Source organism: Loxodonta africana, chromosome 10 (genome assembly GCF_030014295.1).
Source record: "Loxodonta africana isolate mLoxAfr1 chromosome 10, mLoxAfr1.hap2, whole genome shotgun sequence".
Lineage (NCBI taxonomy): Eukaryota > Metazoa > Chordata > Mammalia > Proboscidea > Elephantidae > Loxodonta > Loxodonta africana.
The window spans coordinates 10,222,162-10,244,109 of NC_087351.1; the positions used below are offsets into that span (position 1 = coordinate 10,222,162).

Here is a 21,948-nt window from a genome sequence, read left to right on the forward strand (position 1 = left end):
TCCATGTAGCCTCTGCCTCAGCCACAGTGAGAAAGTCTATCTGAAGTAAAAGAAAGACTCAGAATTGAGAGAAGAAAAGAGAGAGAGCGCTCGGACTATATAATTTGAGATCTTGGATCTAGCTAAGCCTGAAGGCTACCCTTAAATTTCCCAGTTAAATGAGTCAGTACATTTTTTTTTTTTTTTTGCTCAGGCATATTTGGGTTAGTTTTCTGTCACTTGCAGCCAAATGAGTCCTGACTAACAGAGGGACTCAGCTCAAACTTCACCTTCTTCTGGATACTTTCCCTGGTTGCCTAATCTAAGCACATTCTGAATGCTTTGAGTGCATGCAGACGGGGCATCTAACCTGGCACTTCACATGATAGACACGTGAGTAATCAAACAGCACTCACTGAGGGCAAAGGCTTCATCTCTGAATCTCCAGGGCTTCACCTATGTTCAAACCCGTTGCTGTTGAGGCAATTCCAACTCATAGTGGCCCTACAGGACAGAGCAGCGCTGCCCCACAGGGTTTCCAAAGGAGTGGCTGTTGGGTTTGAACTGCCAGCTTTTTGATTAGCAGCCTGAGATCTTAACCACTATGCCACCAGGGCACCTTACCTATATTAAACCCACACACTATATTAGGCACCCAAAAAATGCTTATGAGAGTAATGAATTCTTGCCATCATTGAGCCTCTAAGACCAATAGTATATCCAGTAGTATATGTCTATTATATGTATTTATATATCCTGTAGACAGATATACAAAGAGCCTTCTCTGATCTAAACTAGCCAGAATCCACACAGCTTGGGTCTGGCCAGCTACCCGCAGGACCCTCCAATAAAGGAGCTCATCGCATGTCTGATGAGATACCTCATTTCAAGTCACATTGTGGCAGCCAGTTGACTTTTGACTGACTTGAGGCAATTAAGAATAGTGCTTGGCACAATTCATTTGACGTATTGCTTTATTTAATCCTCCCAATAGCCCAATAAGGTAGACGCTATTATTATCCCCACTTTATAGAAAACCGGAACGTAAAGAGTTTAGTAACTTCCCCTAGAGTTACAGCTTTTAATGCCTACTAGTCAAGATAACATTTTCTCATAGGATCTCAATCAACAACCAACTTTTATTTAGAAAATAGAGGTTTGCCCTTTCATTTGAATGTTTCCAAAGAATCAAGCCCACATGGCAGCTGTTTAAAAACATTGATAAAGGAGGCATTTAGTCACCGTCATCCAGAGTAAATTCTTCACAGGGCTAGGTTCCGAGTCCTTTGTGCCACTCTTGGTCAATCGATGAGTGTGATTTTGGTCTAGATGCCATCCAAGGGGAGCAAGGGTCGAAACACCCTTAACTCATACCCAGATGGAACAACTTCCGCAGGAAGGCTGGTCCTCCCCAGTATCCCCTGGAAGAAATAGCACAGAAAAGATATTTGCAGCAAAAGAGATGGGGTGACTTCAGCCAGCAGGATCCTGAGATGGGAGCCAGGCTGCTCAGACAACATGCTTACCAGCACATACATCAAGATTTATCTGTGAGATAGAGAGATCCCAGGCTAGGGGGATGGCCTGCTGCCAGCTGTAGCTTTGGCACTGGCTGGCTGTGTGAGCTGGGCACGCTGACTCAGTCCAGCAACCCTGTGTGGAGCCTGCATTACAAGCAAACTGCTATCCTCTCTGCTTTCATTCACACAATGAGTGTGGGTTAGACTTTCTCAGCCTCGGCCCTGCTGACATTTTGGGCCAGATATTTCTTTGTTTAAGGAGCTGTCCAGTCCGTTGTAGATGTTTAGCAACATCCCTGGCCTCTACTCACCAGATACCAGTGGTACTCCCCCTGCCCCCAGTTGTGACAACCAAAAATGTCTCTAGACATCACCAAATATCCCCGGTGTGGGGGGCAAAATTACCCCTGGTTAAACTAATAGACCACATCTACCACAGCCTCCATCAGACTGGGTCCGGTACAACTCCATGGTGCCCGGCTACCACCACTGACTGCTCTGACAGGGATCACAATAGACGGTCCCAGAGCTGGAGACAAATGTAGAACAAAATTCTAACTCAGAAGGAAAGATCAGACTTGCTGGCTTGACAGAGACTAGAGAAACCCTGAGAGTATGGCCCCTAGATATCCTTTAAGCTCAGTAATGAGGTCACTCCTGAGGTTTACCCTTCAGCCAAAGGTTGAACAGGCCCATGGAACAAAACTAGCACACCTAGGGGCAGGAGGGGACAGGAAAGCTGGTAATAGGGAACCCAGGTCAATTTTTCAGAATAAAGAAGAATTAATTTTTTTTTAATTTTATGCTTATTGAATGCCTACTGTGTCCTTGTCTCTCTACACGCTAGCTTATTAAATCCCCACAATAATCCAATGAGGTAGTGAGATTACTTTCATTTTGCGAATAAAAAGCTGAAACACAAAGAATTGAAGGAACTAGCCATAAGGGTAAACGGCAGAGGCATGACAAAAACGCAGGTCTACCCCACTCCAGAGTCCATGCTCTTAATCACTATGTTTTCTGTTTCCTACAGCATAATAAAAACAATAAGGTAATAGATAAGAAAATACTGACAAGTGAAACTGATTATATGTGTGTAATAATAATTATTTCTTGTTATGTATTTATTAACAAATAAAATAACTGCTATTTATCAATTATTATTACTTTTATCATTTACCCAGAAGCAAGGAAGGCCAGAGCATGACTGACAGTAGATGTGGGTCACTGCTCGTAATGAAGAAAAGAGGCTGCATCCCCCAACAGGGTAGACATGCTACCACTCCCCTTCCCTCACCCAGGCCAGCCCTCTTTCCCACTGAGCCTGGCCAAAGCTTTGGAACCCTTCACAGCCTTCCATCACTAACCCATGAGAAATGGCACGGCAAGGCGGATCCCATTAGCCAGTCCTGCTTTAGGCGGGGATTTCTCCTGAAGTGAAGGCCTCCTTGAAACGATCACACTGCACCAGTTGGTGCAATATGCTAGAAGGTATGTACTTGGGGCTACAAGTCTACACCAGGTGATGCACTTACCTGAGCATCATATTCCAATACACGAAAGGCATCAAGTCAGCCTTCATGAGGTACATGGTAAGGCGCTCTCTGCTCTGGTCAAAGGGGAATGTTTCCAGAGGCTGGGCATTGTAGTCAAATTCTGCAAGGATCACGCGGTTGTAGCCCGTCACCAGCGGGCACGATGTGTAGCCGTCATACTAAAATTAAAAAGGAGCCTGAGTTGGAAAGTGCGCTTCTTTCAGACTATTATATAGGCAGCCCTCTAAAATCTATTACTTGCTCTCAGTAGTTCCAGTTTTTCCTTTTCTTTCTTTTTTTGTGTATCCTAATTTTTGTACAGTGAAATAGATGAATTATATTACAAAAAATAGTGATAAAGGCAAAAGCTGAGGTGTCCATATTAGAGAAACTAAGAAAGTGGCAAAATCATGGGGAAATGCTATTTTCCTACAGAATGGAAGACGATAATTGAGGCTGATCCTTACAAGGCATACGTACCTTCTTTATTGGCGTTTGATTCTTCATAATCAGAGAAATTGTTCTATCAAGTATTCCTGACTGAGCAGCTATAAGAGAAATGGGAAAGTCAGAAAAATCCAAGCATTTAGGTTTTCCATGGAAACGAATTTGCAAATAATTTTAACACGAACAGGTTAAGAAGGTTCCATTCCCCACCCCTTGAGACTGTAACTAGAACACGACTCTTCTTTCCACTTCTATTTCTGACCACCAGAGGGGACACTTCAGTTCATTAGGTTTAAAAAGCTCACACAAAATTTCCACGTGAATTTGAAACTAAAGAACCAGCTCTCTCCAACAGGAGGGCTGGCAAGTTCAAACAAGAATTTTAAACAAGGCTGGTCTTAGCCTAACCCTAGTCCCCTTCCTCCTGGAGGTCAGTCAGTGGTCTGTGTGCCCGGCCTCCTCCCCTGGCCATCCAGAATGTCCTCGTGTCCCTGTTCACAGACAGTCCAGACTGGTAGCCCTGGGATATATAAACAGGCAAAATATTAAATAATCGCCTGTAATGGACTGCCCTGACCAAGTCTGGACCAAAAATAGACAGACGGATAGATAGATGATAGATAGACAGATAGATAGAGATAAATATTTGTAGATAGATATTTTATACATATACACACACATATATATACGCAGAGCCCTGGTGGTGCAGCGGTTAAGAGGTCATCTGCTAACCAAAAGGTCAGCAGTTCAAATCCACCAGGCACTCCTTGGAAACCCTATGGGGCAGTTCTACTCTGTCCTATAGGGTCGGAATGAGTCAGAATTGACTTGATGGCAACAGGTTTGTGTGCGTGTATGTGTGTGTGTGTGTGTGTATGTTTCGTTTTGTTTTGTTTTGTTGGTATATACACATACATATATACATGCATATAAATATAATTTTATGGCAAGAGTGGGGGAGGCTGTCCTTTTTATTATGAAAAATGTAAAACCTAATATAGTGAACCCCATCCTTCAGCCCTGTCTCACACACTCTGCGGTCCACAACACTCGTGCTTTCTGGAGTCTGTGCAGAGCAGATATCATTCCAGCTCACCCACAAACACTCCTGTGTGTGTCTCCAATAGATGAGGAATTTTCTAACACAGAAGGATTATCACACCCAAAGTATTGACAATAATTCCTTAATATGATCTAGTCCCAGTTCGTGTTCAATTTTGACTAATTAAAAGTGCTCCTTTAAAGCTACAAGCAGTTTGGGTCTCTAGAGGTGGAAGACTGGGTTTACTTTTGAGGAAGGGTGGGTTACCTTTGCATTGCAAAATGCTCACTACAGTGGCTATTTTTAATCCCCCAAATCAGGGGTTAGCAAATTTTTTCTGTAAAGAGCCACACGGTGACTATTTTAGGCTTTGTGGGCAATATCAAAGATATTCTATAACAAGAGAGAAAATATATATCCACAAAAATGTTTTTGACAATATTCAAAAGACAATAACTTATTATACTTCTTAAAATATAGGTCTATTACTGAGAAGAATGGGGTTATTTTTCTCGGGATAACATTTCACTTAATGGGGTTCAGAGTCCATGCTCCTTATCATTGAATCCATTGCCAGTGCTCACCTGTAGAGCCATTCTTAGCGTGCTGTATGAAAACAGACAGCGGGGATGCCTTTGGCCCACAGGCTGAAGGTTGCTGACACCACCCCCAAATCAAAAAAGCAATGAATTTTTTTCCAGAATGAAGGGGTTCAAAAAATATAAAGAGTAAACAACTCTGCTTTAAAAATATTAAATGGCTCTCTTCATCGTGGGCAAAGCAATATCTCTGATGATTGTATTTCCCTTTTCAGAAACTTTGTTCCTCTTTGGGAACTTACAGGGCTTGGGATCTGTATGGGGGAGACCTGAGAGGCCCCCGAAACTGGGTATCAAGGCCAGGGAAAGCAGAGATCAGCCTGAAGAGGGTGGACCTTGACAGCAACCACACTCAATGTCCAGGTTTAAGGCATGTGTGTGGAGGTGTGCGTGAGCTGTTTTTCCAGGCATCACAACCCGCTGCTGTTATGCCCTAAGTCTCGTTGGTACAAATGATTGAGCATTTGGAGGTTTAAATCCACCCAGAGGCACCTCAGGAGAAAGGCCTGGTCATCTACTTTTGAAAAATCAGCCATTGGAAACCTGATGGAGCTCAGTTCTAATCTGGTTCACATGGGGTCACCATAAGTCAGAGCCAACTCACTGAAAACTGGTGGTTTTCCTGTTATGCCCAAGCCTTCAGTTAACTTCTATTAAACGTCACATCCTGGTCTTGTCTGTGCTGCGGTCAATTAAGGAAGAGTCCCAGGGCAAAGAGAAGCAAAGGAAGAAGCACACGCCCCTAGAAAGCCAGATTCGGGGTGGCAAGATGGGGTCTCACAACAGTGTGGTGGTCTGGAATGAGGTAAGACAATGGGCTGGGTGCCAGAGAAACACAAGGGCAGATTAGGGGAACGAGCTTAGGCATTTCCTGCAGATACTCAGAGAACAAGGAAGTGAGCAGAGAGTGAGAAGTGAGACTTCCTGCGGGGCCACTGGGACTCGTTATGTAGAGTTGAAAGAGAAGAGCCCGTGAAGAAGAACACTCCCTGCGCTACTGTTTGAAATACAATGGGTCAGAAACAACCCAAGTACAAATTCAAAGTCCTCTTGTTAAATGAGTTTTGGAACAACCATACAATAAAATACGGATGGTAAAAACAGCGTGGACGCTATGTCCTGAGATACATTCAGTGAAAAATGCAGCAGGCAGAACAGTGTACACAGTCTGCCACACTCTGTGTCAAAAGGGAGAAAATAGGAACGTTTTTCTTATTTGCTGGTATTTGGATAAGGAAACTCTGGAAAGTTAAAAAAGAAAGAAAAGTGACGAGTAATGTGGATACTGAGCAGATGGAAGGCAGGGCTGGGAGCAAGGCTTTTCCTTTATAGCTTTTTGTCTAATCATATTTAATATTATCTATTCAGAATCCACTCGACAGCACAGGGGTTTTTTTTTTATTCAAAACATTGAATTAAATGTTTGGGTTTCTTGTTTTGTCTTTTTTTTTTTAAGTAGGCTTTTTTTAAAGGCGGGGTAATCTGGGTCTCACATACTTCACAGGCATTTTCACCACATAAATTCAGTAGGTTTACACTGGCTGAAATGTAAAAGTATTCAAAGTACCGCCCCACACACAACCTATAAATTACAAACAGAAAAGTCTCCTTATAATGGAGAGAACTGGTGGACATCCCACCCCCTTGACCCAATGACAAAATTTAGCTTCACCAATAACGGGTCAAACTAAGTGGATGGGTCCTGAGGTGAGCAGTGGGAGGTACCAGCATGACCGAGGAGACCCTTGCCAAGTTGTGTGACCTGACTCTAACCTGAGTAAATAACTGTTGTTGTTGTTAGGTGCCATGGAGTCAGTTCTAACTTATAGCAACCCCACGTGACAGGGTAGAACTGTCTCATAGGATATCCTAGCCTGTAGTCTTTACAGAAGCAGATCACCAGGTCTTCTCTCCCAGGGAGCCACTGCGCAGGTTCAAACCACCAACCCTTGAGTTAGCAGCCAAGAGCTTAACCATTGCGCTGACAGAGCCCCCTGAGAAAACAACTAGACAACTCCAAATCATAGGATATCCTGCAAAGATAACTGGCCTGCACCCTTTAAAAATGCCAATGCCATGAAAGTAAAAAAAAAAAAAAAAAATCAAATGTCAGGAAGGCTGTTCTAGATTAAAAGAGACCTAAGAAATGTGACGACCAATGCAGTATGTGACCCTTGATTGGATCCTGGATTGAAGGAGAGAAGGGCTATAAAAGGCATTTTTAGGAAAAGTGGAGAAATTCAAACTGTATTATATATTAGATGCTTTTATCATGCAATGATCAATTTCTTATGCTTGATAATGGTCTTGTGTCATTTTTCTTAGAAGATAAAGGTTGAAGTATTTAAGGGTGAAGTATCATGTCTATACTTTCAAATGACTCAGCAAAAAAAGTACATAAGTAAATTAAGTGACGAAGCAAATGTCACAAAATATTAATAGCTGGTTACCTGAAGGGCATGTAGGTGTCAAGAGTTCCTGGGTGGCGCAAACGGTCAAGCACTAAACTACTAAGCCCCGGCCATCTGCTCCCAAAGGTCACAGCCTTGATGACCCTACGGGGCAGTTCTACTCTGCACACACGGGGTCACCATGAGTTGGAACTGATTCAACCGCAACTAACAACAACAACGATATGGCTATTCATTGTACTTTCTTTCAAATTTTGCTGATATTTGAGATCTTCTATTGGGGGGAGTTACTATAATAATAAAAAAGACACTCAGTGGGTTTCCTAGAAAGCCTTTCTTACGTTGAAATAGTGAAAGTAACACAACATGCTATGCCGGTATGTAGTTCACACAAAACACAGCAGGGAGGCCCATGTTTTACAGCCTCTGGAGGAGACAGCTCCTGTCTGTAAAGGACACAACCTAAAAGGCAATTCTCCCAGTCACTGCTAGTGCAGAACAGTGAGGTTAAGGACTTAGTTTTTCAGGCCGAGGCCTTAATCATGCACCAATCAGGGCATGCTTTGCTGTATTTGTCTTAACAGAGCAATTTTCTGGTCCACAAGCTTTCACTGACTTCCACGTGTGTTCTGGGGAAACAAATGATTCCTTAGTTTTACGGTGGTTCAAGCAGAAGAAAAACAGCCACCTTGCCTGGCATCAGGGGCAAAGAGTGCCAGGGATGTGGGCACACAGTATGAGAAGTAGCAGAATTCCAGAAAGCTGGAAAAGTGCTACCCTCCCTGTAACGCCCCTTCCCCTGAAAACAAGCCTCTGACCTAGGAAAGGTGGAGAAGACCATGCTTCTCTGGGGACAGCACTGAAACCATGGTTCCTTCTCTTCACAGCCCTTGGTTCACTGACAGCTCGCTTCTGTGTCAGGGAGGTCAAAGTCATTTTTACAGCAAACAAGTTTCCTCATTATTAGTGGAATGCTGTTGGTGCCAAACGTCTGTTTTTGTTAGGACAGTGTCTTGGGGTGACATCATTTTGAGAAGGGGAGAACCATAGCTCTTTATCTTACCCACTGCAGCAGCGGTCTTTGATGTCGGCAGGTTGGTGCAGTCCCCAATCCCAAACACGTTAGGGTATCTCTTGTGCTGCAGAGTTTCTTTATTCACATCCACCCAGCCAGCAGCATCGGCCACAGGACTCGTCCTGATGACATCTGGCGGGCCCATCGGTGGTGTGACATGGAGCATTTCATACTACACAGAAGGAGAACATCCAAATGTGTGGGTTTTCACTATTTCCCCAGCCCTGCAAGTTCTCCGCCATCTTTCTCTTACCCTGTATTATGTATTATGACTGCATGAAGTATTATACAGGTTAGTGCTTATACTCATTCGTGCCTTCTCCAAGATCTTACATACTCCCAGGGAGACTGGTGGTAAAATAAATAACCATTCTCTTCTCCCCATACAGAGTCCAAGTGATGCCTTTAGCAGTAGGCAAGGGGGATGCAAGGTACTGGGGTGAACCTAATATTTGGAAAGAATCCATTGGTGTTTCTATCATTACTAAAATTAAGGTGTGTTGCAGTTGCTCTCTTTCTGACCCTCAGCTATGGATCTGTAAAATCTGGTACTGCCTTTCTGACCCTCAGCTATGGATTTGAAAAATCTGGTACTTCAGTTTTATTCTGAAAAAAGGTCATCAGAGTTCCTAAAACGTGTCAAGGCCACGTTAGGAGCTAGTAAATAAACACCATTCCCAAATGTGGGTCATCTCACAAGACACAAAGGAAACAGTCAAAAACCAATTTAAAATGAAATAAGAGATGTCAAGCATATTGACTAGCACTTTGGAGGGGCAAGAGGTCTGATTTGGTACTGGGTTTACTTAGCAGTACAAGGGGCAATGGTGGACTTTTCTTCAAAAAAATAAAACTGTATCAGGGTTACCCTTGGCAATAGTGCATTGACCCATCTTGATTGCTTTTGATGGCTTGTTTAATTTTTTTGTTTAGGTAATGTTCTTCTACTTTTTGAAGTTCATTCTTTTTATTCTTTTTAATAAAAAGTTTAAAATTTAGCTTTAAAGAACTACATCTAGCAATTTCAATTTGTTGGTGGTCCACTTTAGGACAAATTGATTCAAATGTTCAAGTAATATTTCATTAGAGTGAAAAACTGTTGGCATCTTAGAGCAATTCCGGCCTGTAAGAGTCGATAGGTGCTGTATAAAACCTATTGCTGTTGAGTCCATTCTGACTCATAGTGACAGAGTAGAACTGCCCCATAGGGTTTCCAAGGAGTGGCTGGTGAATTCAAACTGCCCACCTTTGGGCTAGCAGCCAAGCTCTTAGCCACTGCACCACCAGGGCTCCCGATAGCTGCTAGTTCCCATGAGAAGTTTGTCCATACCTCCATCCAGGCTCAGCAGCAATCGCTGAAGGAAGGGGAAATAGGAAGATGACTTATATTTTTTCTAATTCTCAGATTATAAAATTATAAGCTTCAGTAACCTTAAGGCGCTGAACGTGTGTTATGATTGATTTGTGTCCACAACACAAGAACACCTGGAGCTACCTGAAGCTGGGAGGGATAAGGGCCTTCCCCTTTTCCTCAGAGACAGCATGGTCCTGCTGACACCTGAATTTGGACTTCTAGTCTCCAGAACTATGAGAGAATAAGCTTCTCTTGTTTTAAGCTACATAGTTTGTGTATGTTGAAACTAATACAGTGTGTCTGCAGGAGAATGGATGAAGGGCCAACAACCAGTCTCCACCAGATGGTTGAGGTTCCACCAGATGACTAGGGCCACTTCTGCATTTCTGCAGTCAACTAGAGCTGCTTTTATGAACTGAGGTCTAAGCCTTACCAGAGCCATCGTTATCTGCTGGAGTTAATGTGCTTGAATTTCCCCGGTACAGCCAAATTTCATACATCTTCTCTAGAAGGAAAGTCAAGTAGTTTTACAAAATCATGATCAAGGTATAGAGTTTTACTTGAGCTAAAATCCTACTCAAAAGAAATACTAGGACCTGCTTTATGGATTTATTAAAAATTACCATTATAGTTAATTTTATGGATTTATTAAAAATGAACACTGTGGTTGTAGCTTCTTCTCTAGCCATTAACACTAAAACTTCAGTGTTCAATACACTTTATTTAAGAAAGGAAAGATGTGTGTAATACATTTTAGAAAAAGCTTGAGTTAAAAAGTTTAAAATTTGAAGTTCTGATGTTTAAAAGATTAATCTTTGGTTCACTTCAAAATTCATTTTATGGAAACCTTCATTCTTCTAAAAATGCTGAATGAGTAAAATGTGACTGTGCAATGCCTTCTCATTTTGCTAACAGCACTTGGCAGGATGATGTAAACAAATGCTTCCTCCATGCACACCTCTTCAGGTGCTTTTGCATCTTTTTCTTAATCCTCTTCACACATGAACAGGAACAAAAGTCTATTTCCACACACAGAAGAAGCAGCTGAGACACAAAAAGGCCAAGCCCATACAACAAAGGTAGGCCTTTCCAAGAAGAGTGGTAGCTCTGCCAGCCGTTTCAAGAAGGATTTTTAAGCACTTCCCTTCATGCACAGGTGAAAGATGCTTGAAGACAGCACATTCCACAGGTGAAAGACACGCCTGTCAATTGTTGAACTACCCCCGAAGCTGCTTCCTGCTCACAAGCAGGGCTGTCTCTCAAAAGCCAGAGATTGAGACAATCACCAGATCATACATTTAAGGAAGGCTTTCCTGAACTCTGGAGTCCCTGGGTGTTACAAATGGTTAACGAGATCAGCTACTAACCAAAAAGTTGGAAGTTTGAGTCCACTCAGAGGCGCCTTGAAAGCAAGGCCCAGCTATCTACTTCCCAAAAATCAGCCATTGAAAACGCTAGGAGCACAGTTCTACTTTGACACACATGGAGTCACCAGGAGTTGGAGTTGACTCGATGGCTTCTGAACACTAGACGATAACTGAAGTTCTGGGATATTTTTGGCTGCTTCAAGGGACTTGGAGCCAGGAAAAGCACTGACAAAGGGATGGGATAAAAATTACTCAGCAGCAGTAGATAAGCCCTCCTCTCCTTGCACAGGTGCAACTTCTCGCTTCTTTCTCTTCCCCACTCATTTGAGTTCACCTTTTCACACTATCAGGAGCCCTGGTGGAACAGTGGTTAAGCTCTTGGCTGCTAATTAAAAGGTCAGCAGTTTGAACCCACCAGCCCCTCTGAGGGAGAAAGATGTGGCAATCTGCTTCTGTAAAGATTACAGCCTTGGAAACCTTATTGGGGGGAGGAGGCAGCTCTACTCTGTCTTAAAGGGTTGCTCAACAGGAATGGGTTTCTCACCCTATCACTGCCCTAAGGTGTCGTTTTAGCCAGCCTGCCCCAACACACCGTGATGGCAGACAGGGAGGTGGGAGCCGCAGTGCACCGGCATCTATGGCACTGTCCCACGCTCGACACCTCAGGCCAACAGCTTAGCCTTGCCACTCACTGAGATCACTTGGGTCTCTCCAGGTTTGTCCAGGTTCTCAAAAACAGCCTCTTGTTTGTCGGCTCGGACTTCAACAAGGTTTTGCTTGTAGTTAACAGTGAGGTTCCTCTCCTGGATGATCTTCAGCAGGGCATCTGCATACTTCTTCACTCCAAAAATTGCTCCCAGAGAAGTGTTGAAAATGATATTGGCTTTGGGTCGCTTCCCCGTCTGAGAAAAAAGGAAAGAAGAGAAATAACACCAAAGCATCACTCCATCCACTTTTTTAAAAACCTAGACAAGGATTAAAACCCTCAGAAGAAACCTTGCTAGCTTTTTCCATCACTGTGCCCTAGCGGGGTGATGGGTGGGCCAATCCACCACCTCATCTTCTGTTAGCAACACAGGAACCAAGTGCACCCTTGAGTGTGGGTTGAGGTGGGCACTGTTGAGTTAAAGGCTAGCAGTGAATATCGAGTTCAGGTAAAGGTGGATAGAGCTGAACTGTTTATTCATACATTCATTGATCTGATGATAAATATTTAACAAGGTTGGAAGGTGGGGGGGGCAGTTGTGGTTCATTGGTATTCTCCATGTGGGAGACCAGGGATCGATTCCTGGCTAATGCATCTTATGTGAAGCCGCCACCCATCTGTCAGCGAATGTTGCTAGGATGCTGAACAGGTTTTAGGGGAGCTTCTAGACTAAGCTAGATTAGGAAGAAACGCCTGGTGTCTATTTACAAAAGCCACCCAATGAAAACTCTATGGATCACAATGGTTTGACCGGCAAGCAATTATGGGAATGGTAAAGGACCGGGCAGTATTTCATTTTGTGTATGGCGTCGCCATGAGTTGGGGACCAGCTTGACAGCAGCTAACAACAACAGTTGGCCAGGTGCTGTTCCAAGTGCTGAGGGAACAGCAGTGAAGCAGACGGATCTCCTGTTCCTTGGCTGTTACATTCTAGAATTGTTCACTTGTTTCAGGGAGGGCAGTATTCCCCCAAATCCCTCAGATATTTTGTCACCTGAAAAAGAAACTTCCTTTTATGCACAGGTGAAAGATGTTTAAAGACAGCATATTCCAAGGTGAAAGACATCCCTATCAATCCTTGAACTACCCAAGGTGTTGCTTCCTGCTCACAAGCAAGGCTGTCGCTCACTTTCCTCTTGGGGAAAAAGAGCTATGAAAAGAGGATTTCCGCAAGGGAAACAGCAGCTGGTCTCTTATTCTTTTCCTTTGTTCAGCTTCCTTTAAGATTCGCTCACCTCGATCTCACCATTTGCAGCCCCTTAAGACCCAGAATGAACGTCCTTTTAACCAGAAGCAATTACTGCAACTCTTCCTTAATTCCCACGCCCACAGGGTGGCTGCGAGTTTACACAGCCCAGGGGGAGGCTTGGCCAGTGCCAGGTACTGAGCACGCATTCAACAGCTCTTCACCCCATCTCCCCCCTCCTCCTCCACCTGTGCTTTTACAGAAACACAGGCTGCTCTGAATCCTGCCACTGTGTCAGCTCAAACCACTCCTCGGTAAACCGAATGTCACAGCCCAGGCAAGGGCAGGGGCGCTCAAGCAGCTCTCCTCAGGGCCTGTGTCACGTACACCTGTTCTTACAAGAGGCCTCTTCAGCCCTTTCCACTCAGGTTTGAAGTTGTAAGTTTTGCCTATTATGTTTCCAAAAGGGGTATATCAAGAGCCAGAAAATATTCACAACTTGAACTTGAGTGGGAACAGCTGAGGATATTATGTACAAAAATGAACAATTTGAAACTATCAAGTTATCTACCCATACGGGAATAAACAATCTCCAGCATATCTCCCCAGTAGACTTTTTACACATAAACAGTTATGTTACAAAGGCTATTTAATAACACGTAATATATCTACATGGGAATGTGTATTATGATTGTAACCATGTTTTTTTAAAAAAGCCACGAGTAGGAAAACAACTACCTAGGACGTGTCAAATTGACGGCAGCAGCTGTATTAAAGTGGTTGGATTATGAGAGACTTCCTCTTCCTTTTTTCTATTTTGTAAACTTTCAGTTACATGATTTTGTACATATATAATAAAAATTTAGAAACAAAAAGGTGTTGTGACAGCGATAAAAATGCAATTCTGGCCATGGTGGAATTAGTGCTGTCTGCTGCCCTGGTCTCTGCGACTGGACGGGAAGCATACCTTCCTGAAATAGGCTTCCGACAGATACATGATCTTCTGTGGGGCTCCAGCACACTTCACGGGAGTATTTGGGAAAGTAAATATGGCGTTGCCCTCCTTAAAGTCCTGCAGAGCTTTCCATGTCTTCTCCACCGTCTTAACTGAATAATTGGACCCTATTTTGGGATGATCGAAACCTTCTGGTAGGCCTTTAATCTGCAACAAAGCACACAAAGAAACTATTTTTTAACAGAAGTGCAAACGGCTTTATAGCCCTCGCTCTTTGTTATTTCTACAACCTCTCTAGTATTTCAGCATCTTTGTTACTGCTAATACTCACCCATAACGGAGCAGGCAAGGTGGGCGAGGGGTCTGCTAAGACCCAATCTGTGGCACATGAAGTCATGGGTCAAACCGTAGAAGGGACTCAGCCCAGGGGAACCCTTCTGCCTAAGCCACTGTGTGTTGCCCTGGCTCAGAGAAGGAAGAGAGAAGGGCTCACCTGACCAGCCAAGATATGAAGCAGATGGCAGGAATGAGCACACTCCCTGCCAACACCATCATAAATCAGTTTCAGACTTCAGCTTGTGGCTACTTTGTGCCAGATTTCCACAGGTTCAAGGAAGACCTCCGTATTACACACCTACCAGCTAGCACAGATGAGGCCTAACCCACGCTGGCACCAAGATGGGAGACCTCAAGCCTTTCAAGGAATGCCAAGTGCTATACGCCAGTCTGGGCCTTGCCCAACTCTTTGCCATCTGGCTCCAGCTGGTAATGCCCTGGCCTCTCCTGGCCTCCCTATTACCGCTCAGAAAGCCAGTGTTCCCACAGCTGTGCAGAACTGCTCCTCGGGCTGTGGCACCATACAGATATGCCTCCAGCGTCCACAGCCCTCACCCTACGATGCAGCCTCTGCAGTCCACGTGCAGGGAAAGGAGCCCCTGACCACCTCCATGCTGGCCACAGCACGCCCGCGGGAGCACAAGCAGATCCCACTCGTCCAAACAGTGCATTCAAGCCTAGCTGGATAGATTACAGGATGCTGCTGGAGGTCATCAACTCCAAGCTGCAGCACATGCTGGGGTCTCCAGAGTCTGTCTGCTCCAAAGTAGATGAAGCTGTGGCAGTTCTACAGGCTCATCGTGCCAAGAAAGATGCTGCCCAGAAGGTGGGTGCTACTGCTACTGCTACCTCCCAGACAAGGAAAAACCAATTCAAAAGCCAAATAGCCCCTTATGGATTTCAGCTCAAGTTTGAAGACTTCCTAGCTTGTCCTATGGTCCTCAACATCAAGAACCAAAAATTGCAAGTTTAATACATCATTTTGTATCAAAAGGTCAATTATGAAACACCTAGAATGTTTCAGTTATACTCTATGCCAACACGGGGTTCTTATCGTACACATCTGAGGGTGCTAGGGAACTATCATAAGCCTACAGAAGCGATGAGGAAACTGTAAGCAGAACAAAGTTGAGAGGCCCTCCCAGAATCTTTCACAGCTGGACACTGAGGCCCCTGACCACCAGCCAAAGGCTCTTCCCAAAGGACTGCCACACGTCCTGGACCCCAGAGCAAAACTTGCTATGCAAGAGGAAAACTAACAGATGATCTTTTACTTCCTTTGTCATTTTTCTCTAGTCTGAAGACTTTGTTAAGGAAAAAGCTGCCCTTTAAGTAGTAACAAGCTCCTTTTAGGAAGACCTGAGTCATGAAGGGTGAGTTATAAGCCCTCATCCAGTGGGAGCTGCTTCCCTGGGAACTGCGACTGGAGAGGAAGGAAGAGAGGAAGAGTGGGAGGAAGGAGGAAAGGGAGGAAGGAAGAGAGGGAGAGAAGGAATGGGGAGAGGGAAAAAGAGGGAGCGGGAGGGAGGGAGAGAGGGAGGAGGAAAGGGAGGGAGGGGAAGAGGGAGGGGAAAGGGAGGGGGGAAGAGGGTGGGGGAGAGAGGGGAGGAGAGGGAGGGAGAGAGGAAGGGGAGGGGAGGTAGGGAGAGAGGGAGAGGGAAGAAGGGGAAGAGAGAGGAGGGAGGAAGGGAGAGGGAGGAAGGGGAGAGAAAGACAGGGAGGAAGGGGGAGGGGAGGTGGGGGAAAGGGAGAGAGGGAGAAGGAAGAAGGGGAAGAGGGAGGAAGGGAGAGACGGAGAGGAGGAAGGAGGAGAGGAAGGGGGAGAGGGACGGAGGGGAAGAGGGAGAGAGAGGGAGGGGGAGATGGGGGAGAGGGAGGAGGGGGAAGTGAGGGAAGGAGAGAGGGAGAGGGACAGAGGGGGAAGAGGAAGGAGAGGGAGAGGGAGGGAGAGGGGGAGAGGAAGGAGGGGGAGGAGGACGAGAGGGAGGGAGGGGGAGAGGGAGAGGGAGGGGGAGAGGGAGAGGGAGAGGGAGGAAGGGGAAAGGAAGGAAAGGGGAGAGGGAGGGAGGAGAGAGGGAGGAATGAGGGTCAGAGTGAGAGATTGGATGTGCTCCCCCTCTGGCTGTACAGTATCAGGCTGTACACTGAGATGTGCACTGTCCTATCACACCAAGCGACCAACAAGTGGGGATGTCTGTCTGCAGAGACCTCGGGAAACCAGTGAGAAAAAGAGAGACAAGTAGGCAGAGAAGGGCTGCCGGGGTTCCAACAGAACCCACATCTGAGATCCAGTCCTTCCAGTGTCCACCTACATTCCTGCCCTGGAGTTCCAGAAATGCCTCAGTATCCTCATAAATAAACCCCTTTTTTGTTTGCACTAACCTGAGTAGTTTTCTTGTGCCTGCAATCAAAGGGTTCTAAATAACACAGTAACCATGGTTAAATTACTTACCATCTCCTACCCTCAGTCTCCAAATCTGTTCAGTGAAGAAGTGATTGTGAGGAATCAGCACTGGATTCCTAACGTAGTAGAAAGCACAGACTCCATGATAACAGGCACTTTTAAATGTCATTGTCGTTTTGCTGCAAGAGGCTGCTAAGAATTCTCAGCTCTGGTCTCTCAAACAGTCCTCCTCCCATGGCATTGCAGGCTGTTTGGGAGACACTGTTGTGTAGATGGAGTCCCTTGGTAGTGCAAACAGTTAACGTGCTCAGCTGCTAACTGAAAGGCAGAAGGTTCAGGTCCACCCACACAGGTCCGCCTTGGAGGAAAGGCCTGGTGACCTACTTCAAAAAAATCACCCACTGAAAACTCCACGGAGCCCAGTTCTCCCCTGACACACATGGGGTTGCCGTACTGGGCGGCAACCGGCATGTTACTGGAGTTGTGTAGATAACACTGTCTTTGCATCACCAGTCAACACTGGTCGGGGCTTTTTAAAGATGTATGGACCTCCCAGGAGTATTTGTAATTGGCACTTTTCTCCATATAGTCTAACAGATTTAGTTTGTCCTCTTATACGAGACTCATGAATCATGGCACCATGACTCAAACAGTGCCCCAACCGTCACACCAATCCATGTCTTCTCTGAACCTTGCAGAACACATCCCAAGGCATTTTTACCTACTTCATCCTGGACATGTCATGATACAAGTTACACAAGAACACATTCCTTACTGAGCCAACTCAGATGAGATCCTCGCCTGGATCACATTCCTATAGCTTGTGGCCTGGTGATAACTATGCTTTATGTGCTCCAAGTATTTATCCACAGTCCCTACAAACGTCTGGAAGTTATAATAAATACTGGAGATTGTAATAAATACTCCATTATGTTCTAGAAAAACAAACCTGAACCTCACAACTAACTGTCAGATAGCATAGAGCTCCCTAGTTTGCTAAAAAAGAGATCTAAGGAACTGCAAGGGTAGCATTTATATTGCACCAGCCACTTCATATGACAAGTTCCAGCCTCTACACAACAGAACCCAGAAGTGCTCACAGCGCCTGATGAGCTTACTAATGGTGTTATGTCCTTAAAATCTGTTTTATGAATCGAATTGTGTCCCCCCAAAATCTGTGTTGTAAATCCTAGCCTCTATGTTAACCACAGTGGTTAACAGCTTGGCTGCTAACCAAAAGGTCAGCAGTTCAAATTCACCAGCTGCTAATTGGAAACCCTAGGGGGTAGCTGTACTCTGTCCTGTAGGGTCACTATGAGCCAGTATTGACTCGACTGCAATGGGTATGCCTGTGGTTATACTGGGAATGGTTTGTCCTTACTACGTGAATGCAGCAGGATTAATGTACAGTGTGTCTTGAGACAATCTCTTTTGAAATATAAAAGAGATTAAACAAGCAAGCAAGGGAAGCAGAGATGGGGTTAGAGATGTGCCAAGGGAGTGGGGTCACCACTCAGATGGACTAGGAAAATGAGGCCACCCAAAGCCAAGGGAGTAGAGTTACCCTCCTATCGGGCCTGGGAGGCAGAGCTGAAGCCCAGGGCCAAGGGGCCTCCACCCGGAATCCAGAGAGCATGGCCAACACCCAGAGTCTGGAGGGCAGGGAAGTTGCCCAGATGGTTTCAGAGAAGAGCAGATTATTTTCAAGCCTTTGAGAGCTAATGTAAATTGTTTTGCTGGGCTTTGGACTTGCTTGATACCCATTACCCCTTCTTTCCCTCCAACTTCTCTCATTTGTAATGGAAATCTCTACCTTGTGCCTGTTCCATTCTAGTACTTTAGAAACAGACAACCTGCATTCTATATTTCACAGGTTCACAGATGAAGAGGAATTTTGCCCAGGGATGGAATACGCCTAAAGTCTCACCCATATTTGATTTAGATGATTCGGGAGATGAGGTTTGGATTTGGAGTTTAATTAAAGACTTTGGGGATGATGTGATAGGGTGAATGTGTTTTGCATGTGGTAAGGTCTGGAATTTTGGGGAGCCAAAGAGTGGAATGTTATGGATGGAATTGTGTCCCCCAAAAATACATGTTGTAAATCCTAGCCTCTGTGCCTGTGGCTATAATCCCATTTGGGGATGGGTTGTCTTTGTTATGTGAATGAGGCAGGATTAATGCAGGGTGTGTCTTGAGTCAATCTCTTTTGAGATATAAAAGGGATTAAACAAGCAAGCAAGAGAAGCAGAGATGGGGGAAGAGAGATGCCAACGCACATGAAGATCACCCAGGAGAAGAAGCTAAAAAGTCTAGGACCTTCCTCCAGAGCCAACAGAGAAAGAAAGCCTTCCCCTAGAACCAGCACCCTGAAGTCAGACTTCCAGACTCCTAAACTGTGAGAAAATAAATTTGTTTAAGCCACTCATTTGTGATATTTCTGTTACAGCAGCACTAGATAACTAAGAATTCATACCCTAAATCTTACTTACAAAGTAAAATTTAATCTTTAATATAGCCAACTTAGTCCTACATACAAAGGCAGTTTTCTTGTAAGTGTAAAAAAGGCTGCTATTTTGCAAGAATTACCACTAAGGCGTGGATATGCTGAACTCTGATTAAAGCTTAAAGCTAGAACATAAATTGTTGTCATTGATGGAATCTTAAAGACTTTTTTAAAACCACAAAGACTTATGAGAAGTAAAACTAGAAGAGGATTTCTTAGAACTTTTTCCTGTCAAATTAATATAAAACAATTAAGTGCAGTGCTTGATCTTGGGATAAATAGGTCAATGGAGCATAGAAACAGTTTAAAACAGTACCTTCTCATAATTCAGCTGGATTCCAAGAGCAATGATAAGATATTTGTAGGAGATCTGCAACACAAAACAATGCCATTTTAGACCAGTACCCAAGAAGTGGCAGCCCAAGGGCCAACTCGGGCCTCAGATGTATGTGTTTCACTTTCTAATGTGGGTGACTTGGGGCTGTGGGTGGTGAGCAGGCAGGAAGAGAGGGATGCACATTCCAGCCCTCCATTGTGCCCCCGATGCTCTCCTGCCTCACAGCTCACTGCTTCTCAGACACCAAGTAACCCACCTAGCTCCTGGAAGCTGGGTACCCCTGCATTTTTACACAGTGGAGAATAATAGCAAAGAAGCTACATTTATTTGGGCAGTGCTTATATTAATACTTTTTCATGTTGAGGCACAGAGGAATGACTTCCTAATCTTAAAAGACAATCGCTTCTTTTAAAATCTATGGTGTAATGTGTGAATCCCAAGCAAAACTGACTTGTCATATGGGTTAGACCAATACTATCATTGGGAAACTGCTCTTTGGAAAGCACTGAAAAGAATGTGATCCAGTGTACTTGATTTAATGATCTGTATAAAAAAAAAAAAAATTTTTTTTTTTTTTTTATGGGATGGAAAAGTCCCTTCTTCAATTCTGTTACCTCCTTGCCATTGTCTGTACGGATGCAGTTCTTGTCTGGGTTAAGTTCAACCACTCTCGCTTTGATCCATTCTACTCTGGACGGAATCACACTCGCTGTGGGACGACCAGATGAGGATAACTGTTTGGCACCAGCACCTACCAGCGTCCAGATTGGCTGGTAGAAATGTGTCTGAGAAACAAAGTATTTGGGGGTTCATTTCAGTTTGAGGCTGATCAAAAGGCTACATGAGCTAGACTCTCAATTACTCCCTTCTGACCCCTGGAGCATAGCATAGGAAGGTCTCCAGAAGGCCGGTTTCCCCTATTGGCTTCTCCCATTATGTTAAGCTCTGAAAGATGGTCACCCAACCATGAGAATTTCTCGCAAGATCCTAAAAAAAAAAAGTCATAAACTATCTTTAGCAACCACTGCATTGCTTATTGCCAAAAGCTAATTTCGTGTTTAATACATACATGCTATATATACCCAAGAAACCCTGGTGGGGCGATGGTTAAGAGCTATGGCTGCTAACCAAAAGGTCCACAGTTCAAATCCACCAGGCACTCCTTGGAAACCCTATGGGGCATTCTATTCTATCCTATAGGGTGACTATGAGTCAGAATTGGCTCAACAGCAACAGCTTTGGGTTTATATATATATATATATACACACACATACATATATACACATATATTATCAGTGTATTTGTATACAAAAGTAGAAAAAAACTTAAGCCCAGCAGCCTAAATATGGCTCCTCAGAAGTATGTAGGGACTATGGTAAGTCTGGAAAATTTTCAGCCACTTCTGAAGAGCCTCCTAACGTCATCAACTTCCAATTGTATTTCCACAGCCCGTGGGGGACTGCAGACACTCCCTTTTTATTCCCCTTCTACTTCTCAAAGGTCTTACCCCCAAAGTCTGTAGGAACCAGGTCCTATATCACAAAGCAACATATGCCAAACTTTCACTGTTTTCTGGAGTTTTCTTGATGGTCCACTCTTGATTTAGTTGTGAAAGTTTTAGACTCGGTGGCAAAGGGCAAATTGGCTAACTGGTCTCTCAGAATTCCAGCTCACTCATGGAGTGGACTAAGGGACCCAAGAGCTCTCAATATTGCCTAAATCCTTCAAAGTAGTAGGACAGGACTGCTCAGAACCCACAGAGAAGTGAGAGGACATGAGGAATGCCTTTGCAAGCTCCCCTCAGCCAATAATGGATGTGGTCAAAAAGGAGATGGGGAGGGGTCACCATCTATGAGAGTTCATCCATTTCAAGACCACCTTGAACAGGAAGCAGAATGAAAATACAAACTCAGGTTTTTTTATACATTGAACAAGCATGAGCTCCAGCAATCACTAAACCAGGCACAGGTGGGAAAGTGCCCATGGGTTGGTCATGATACACTATACACCAGAGGGAATGTCCACCTGATACAGCTCTCTGATCATTCTCATTGAAATGTCATCACTGAATTGAAGAGACACCTTGAAAAGGAAAGTGACACAGAGAGTTCTCTAGCCTCCTCTCAGAACACAGAGAAGGCAAGAGTGATTACCACAAAGCCCGGGGTAGCCTATTCAATATTGGGAGA

The 21,948-nt window shown here is 44.5% G+C and overlaps 1 protein-coding gene, 1 long non-coding RNA gene and 1 pseudogene across 2 annotated transcripts in view; 2 read left to right on the forward strand and 1 right to left on the reverse strand.

Moving 5' to 3' along the window:
- Positions 1 to 1,098: 1,098 nt before the first annotated feature.
- The window catches only part of SQOR (sulfide quinone oxidoreductase), a 60,769-nt gene continuing 39,919 nt past the window's right edge, over positions 1,099 to 21,948 (reverse strand). The window contains exons 3-10 of the mRNA XM_003420152.4: positions 20,374 to 20,544; positions 19,739 to 19,792; positions 14,189 to 14,383; positions 12,022 to 12,231; positions 8,597 to 8,780; positions 3,515 to 3,582; positions 3,035 to 3,213; positions 1,099 to 1,400 (exon numbers count right to left, since the gene is read on the reverse strand). Coding sequence (XP_003420200.1) covers positions 1,343 to 1,400; positions 3,035 to 3,213; positions 3,515 to 3,582; positions 8,597 to 8,780; positions 12,022 to 12,231; positions 14,189 to 14,383; positions 19,739 to 19,792; positions 20,374 to 20,544 — 1,119 coding nt within the window. The 3' untranslated portion in view covers positions 1,099 to 1,342. The remainder of the gene's footprint in view (positions 1,401 to 3,034; positions 3,214 to 3,514; positions 3,583 to 8,596; positions 8,781 to 12,021; positions 12,232 to 14,188; positions 14,384 to 19,738; positions 19,793 to 20,373; positions 20,545 to 21,948) is intronic.
- On the forward strand, positions 5,286 to 20,397 carry LOC135232577 (uncharacterized). Its single transcript, XR_010323096.1, has 3 exons — positions 5,286 to 5,927; positions 15,809 to 15,885; positions 16,717 to 20,397. It is a non-coding gene; the product is annotated as an uncharacterized LOC135232577 (long non-coding RNA).
- On the forward strand, positions 14,572 to 15,796 carry LOC135232495 (polyadenylate-binding protein 4-like; annotated as a pseudogene).